Genomic DNA, 3,746 nt, shown 5'->3' with positions numbered 1-3,746 from the left:
GCCGACCCCCCCATGCTTCCTCTCGCAGACAAATGTGTCACCAGCGAGCTCCTTAAGGGGATCCCTCTGGCCACTGGCGACACCAGCCCAGAGCCCGAGCTGCTGCCAGGAGGTGAGTGGTGACTTCCACCCTGTCCCGGCCCCCAGCCCCATTCCCGCCTGGTCCCCATCACCGTTTTCCTTCTCTTCCAGCTCCACTGCCACCTCCTAAGGAGGTCATCAACGGAAACATAAAGACAGTGACCGAGTACAAGATCGATGAGGATGGCAAGAAGTTCAAAGTGGGCACTTGGATTGGAGGGGGCTGGGTGTGTTGGGAGGGCTGGTTCATGAAAAAGATCCTGTGGTCCCAGGAGCCTGACCCTTTCCCCTCCTGTCCACAGATTGTGCGAACTTTCAGGATCGAGACCCGGAAGGCTTCAAAGGCAGTGGCAAGGAGGAAGGTGAGACTCTTCTTTCCCTGGGCTGCCCCAGAGAAACTGGAAGTCCTCATTCCTAGGGGCTTAGCTTTCAGAAGTGGAGTTTAGCTGTTTGTACTCATTTTATTGCAGCAGAACAAAGACCTGGGGTGTTTGCACCCTCTGGGGGCCCTGTGACGTCCAGTCAGAGGAGTGGGTGGGTTAGAGCTTCCTCCTCCTGGCCTGTCACACCTGAAGGAACAGCCAAGCACTCCCCTGAGGTGGTCATAGTGGCTTTTGATTACCCAGAGCTGAACCCCTGTGTACCCAGGGCTGAACGTTTCTGGAAGAAGTGATATTGGGCAATATACTTAGCCCACATTTCTGTGCGCTTAGCCAAAGCCGTGCCAAGCCCCTGCAGGCGGTGTTTGCTCATTCCCTATCCACAGAAGCCCAGGAGGGGGACACTTGTGATCCCCATTTTGTTGGGGGGAGGAAGCTGAGACTCAGGTTGTTTAGCTCCAGGCCCTGTGGGTCTGGGTAGTCCTGCCAATCCCTGATCAACTTGATGGGGGCTGGTCCTCCAACCTGCTCAGGCCCCCCTAACCCAACCTCGGTTCTCTTGTCTGGAACTCTGGGTTCCTGCCTCCCAGACAGGGGCCCACAACACACACAAGAGATGGGAACTGTCACCGTTACTCTGCTGGGAGCTTTTGGGGAGGATGGAAATAGGGTTCAAGGCCCAGACCCTCTGGGGTAGCTGTTGTAGGTTCCCTAGTGTGGGACCCTCCTGCCCTTGCCCTGGCCATGACCTGTCTCCCATCCCTTGCTGAGCCCAGAACTGGAAGAAGTTTGGGAACTCAGAGTTTGACCCCCCGGGGCCCAACGTGGCCACCACCACGGTCAGTGACGATGTGTCCATGACATTTATCACCAGCAAAGAGGTGAGTGGGTAGCAACAGGGTGGGGTTGATGCCGTGGTGGCGGCAGGGTGCAGCAGGGTCAAGGTATGGCACTGCCCCTGAGTGCCCCTGCCTGCCCCGCCAGGACTTGAACTGCCAGGAGGAGGAGGACCCCATGAACAAGCTCAAGGGCCAGAAGATTGTGTCCTGCCGCATCTGCAAGGGCGACCACTGGACCACCCGCTGCCCCTATAAGGACACGCTGGGGCCCATGCAGAAGGAGCTGGCTGAGCAGCTGGGCCTGTCCACCGGCGAGAAGGAGAAGCTGCCGGGAGGTGCGGCTGCCCGGCAGTGCACTATGGGAAGGCTTTGGTCGGCACTTGCTGTCTGTGTGCAGGGACTGTCCCCACTATCCCTTTTGTGGCTGTCCTTTCCCCCACAACAGCGTCGACACCACTAAGCTGTGCAAGTCCGAGTTTTGTGTGCTGAGTTTCCTGGGGCAGCACCTTGTGTGCACGTCAGCGTGTGGCCATGCCGTCTGCGTGTGGCCATGCCTTGTACAGTTGGAAGACGGTCATCCTCTGCCTGTGTGCAGCTTGGTGGTTGTGATTTGGTTGGCGACTCTGTGACTGTCCTGATTTGTGCATGTGCTTCCTATCTGTCCTGGGTGTCTGTCCATCTCTGCAGCCCACATCTGTGACATCTGTAGCCTGTGTCCTTTCGCATGGTTTGCTGATGGCAAGTGTGAATCTGTACAGCTCTGCTGCTGTGACTTGCATTGGAGGTGTACCTGCCACCTGCCTGCGTGGGAGCCTGGGCACTGTCCCTCGCACGTGTCCTGTGCCTGCCGCCCTGTGAGCATGAGGCTGGTGTTCCTCCAGCTCTCAGCTTCCGGGCATGAGGCTGTGACCCTGGGCCCACGTCCGCCCCACACTTTCTCCCTTTGCCAGTGTTGCCAGCAGGGTGGCTGAGTGGTGTCAGCTTCATGGATGTGGCCTTGGTATCATCGTGGTCACTGAGACTTCAGCCCTGTGGCTTGGCAGGCGGTGCCTGTGCTTGGTCCTCCTGGGGCAGCTCTGTCTGTCTGCACCAGGGTGAGGCTGAGTGCGACCTGCTTTGTCCCCAGAGCTGGAGCCCGTTCAGGCCGCCCAGAACAAGACAGGGAAGTACGTGCCTCCAAGCCTGCGAGATGGGGCCAGCCGCCGTGGGGAGTCCATGCAGCCCAATCGCAGAGGTGAGGGGCACCCTGTCATTGTCGCTGGGTCATGAGCATGGGGCCAGGGAGGACCTCTTCTCACAGCCACCTCGCCTTGCCTGCACAGCCGACGACAATGCTACCATCCGTGTCACCAATCTGTCCGAGGACACGCGTGAGACTGACCTGCAAGAGCTCTTCCGGCCCTTTGGCTCCATCTCCCGTATCTACCTGGCGAAGGACAAGACCACTGGCCAGTCCAAGGTAGGCAGGCGCCTCATCCGGCGGGGTGTGGGGAGGTCATTGGTTACCAGTCCTGGGTCGGGCTCCGATCCCTCCCTTTTCTCTCCCCTTTCCCCAGGGCTTTGCCTTCATCAGCTTCCACCGCCGTGAGGATGCTGCTCGCGCCATCGCAGGGGTGTCCGGCTGCGGCTCCGACCCCCTCATCCTCAACGTCGAGTGGGCCAAGTGAGACGCCGTCCTGTCCTCCCTCTCCCCATCGCTGAGGCCCTTCCCAGCCTCCTTCCCCTCCCCAGCCTTGTCCTGGCATTGCAGCTGACCCTTAGGCTGACTGTAGGGCCTGCACCAGTTAGCAGTCGCCAAGCCCGTTTTGAGGTGACAGTCCTTTATTGTCTTTTTCTGAAACCACGCAGAGGGGCAGGCAGGCACTGTGTGGCAGCTGCCATGTCCAGGTCCCTTCACCGGCCCACGGCAGGATCAGACCCTGCCGGCTGGCTCCATCTCCACTTGAGTGTTGGGTGTCTGGGTACCCGTGGGGTCTGAAGCCCTCCCTGCTATCCTTACCACCCTCTCTCCCTAGGCCGTCCACCAACTGAACCAGCTGCCGCCGCCCGGCCCCAGGACCCTCGGCGACAAGAGGTGGCCCCCCCAGGAGCCGGGACTCCGAGGGCAATAAATGTGCGAATTGCCCCACGTGTCCTGTTTATGCCGGCATAGCGCCACCCCCTGGCGGGTGGATAATGGCGACTGCCTGGGCCTGGCTGGCCGGGGCAGCTCAGCCTGTCGGTGCTCTGGGTCTGATTCTGCAGCGCCGTGGGCAGAGGCGCAGAAACACAGAGGTCACCGGCTCAGGCCTGGGGGCTGGCAGTGACATCGAGGCGCAGGACTCGGCTGGTGCACTTGGCGTCCTCCGGGTCTTGGGCGCCCCTGCAGCCGGGGCAGCGTCGGCGGCAGCAGCCCAGGCTGGGCGCCACCGCCATGTACAGCAGCGGGGGGATGCAGAAGGCCAGG

At 60.7% G+C, this 3,746-nt stretch overlaps 1 protein-coding gene across 1 annotated transcript; it reads left to right on the top strand.

Annotated features, from left to right (window-relative positions):
- Positions 1 to 33: 33 nt before the first annotated feature.
- EIF3G (eukaryotic translation initiation factor 3 subunit G) lies at positions 34 to 3,425 on the top strand. Its single transcript, XM_021710243.1, has 9 exons — positions 34 to 112; positions 193 to 281; positions 384 to 443; positions 1,238 to 1,342; positions 1,446 to 1,635; positions 2,427 to 2,534; positions 2,623 to 2,759; positions 2,857 to 2,963; positions 3,316 to 3,425. Exons 4-9 carry the CDS (start codon positions 1,319 to 1,321, stop codon positions 3,329 to 3,331), a joined length of 582 nt encoding a protein of 193 aa, XP_021565918.1. The 5' UTR covers positions 34 to 112; positions 193 to 281; positions 384 to 443; positions 1,238 to 1,318; the 3' UTR covers positions 3,332 to 3,425.
- Positions 3,426 to 3,746: the final 321 nt, after the last annotated feature.

Source organism: Carlito syrichta, unplaced genomic scaffold, assembly GCF_000164805.1.
Source record: "Carlito syrichta isolate Samal-C Ts95f unplaced genomic scaffold, Tarsius_syrichta-2.0.1 Scaffold288335, whole genome shotgun sequence".
In the NCBI taxonomy this organism is placed as follows: Eukaryota; Metazoa; Chordata; class Mammalia; order Primates; family Tarsiidae; genus Carlito; species Carlito syrichta.
Note: the sequence above shows the minus strand (reverse complement) of the source record. Positions and strands in the feature narration are given on the sequence as shown.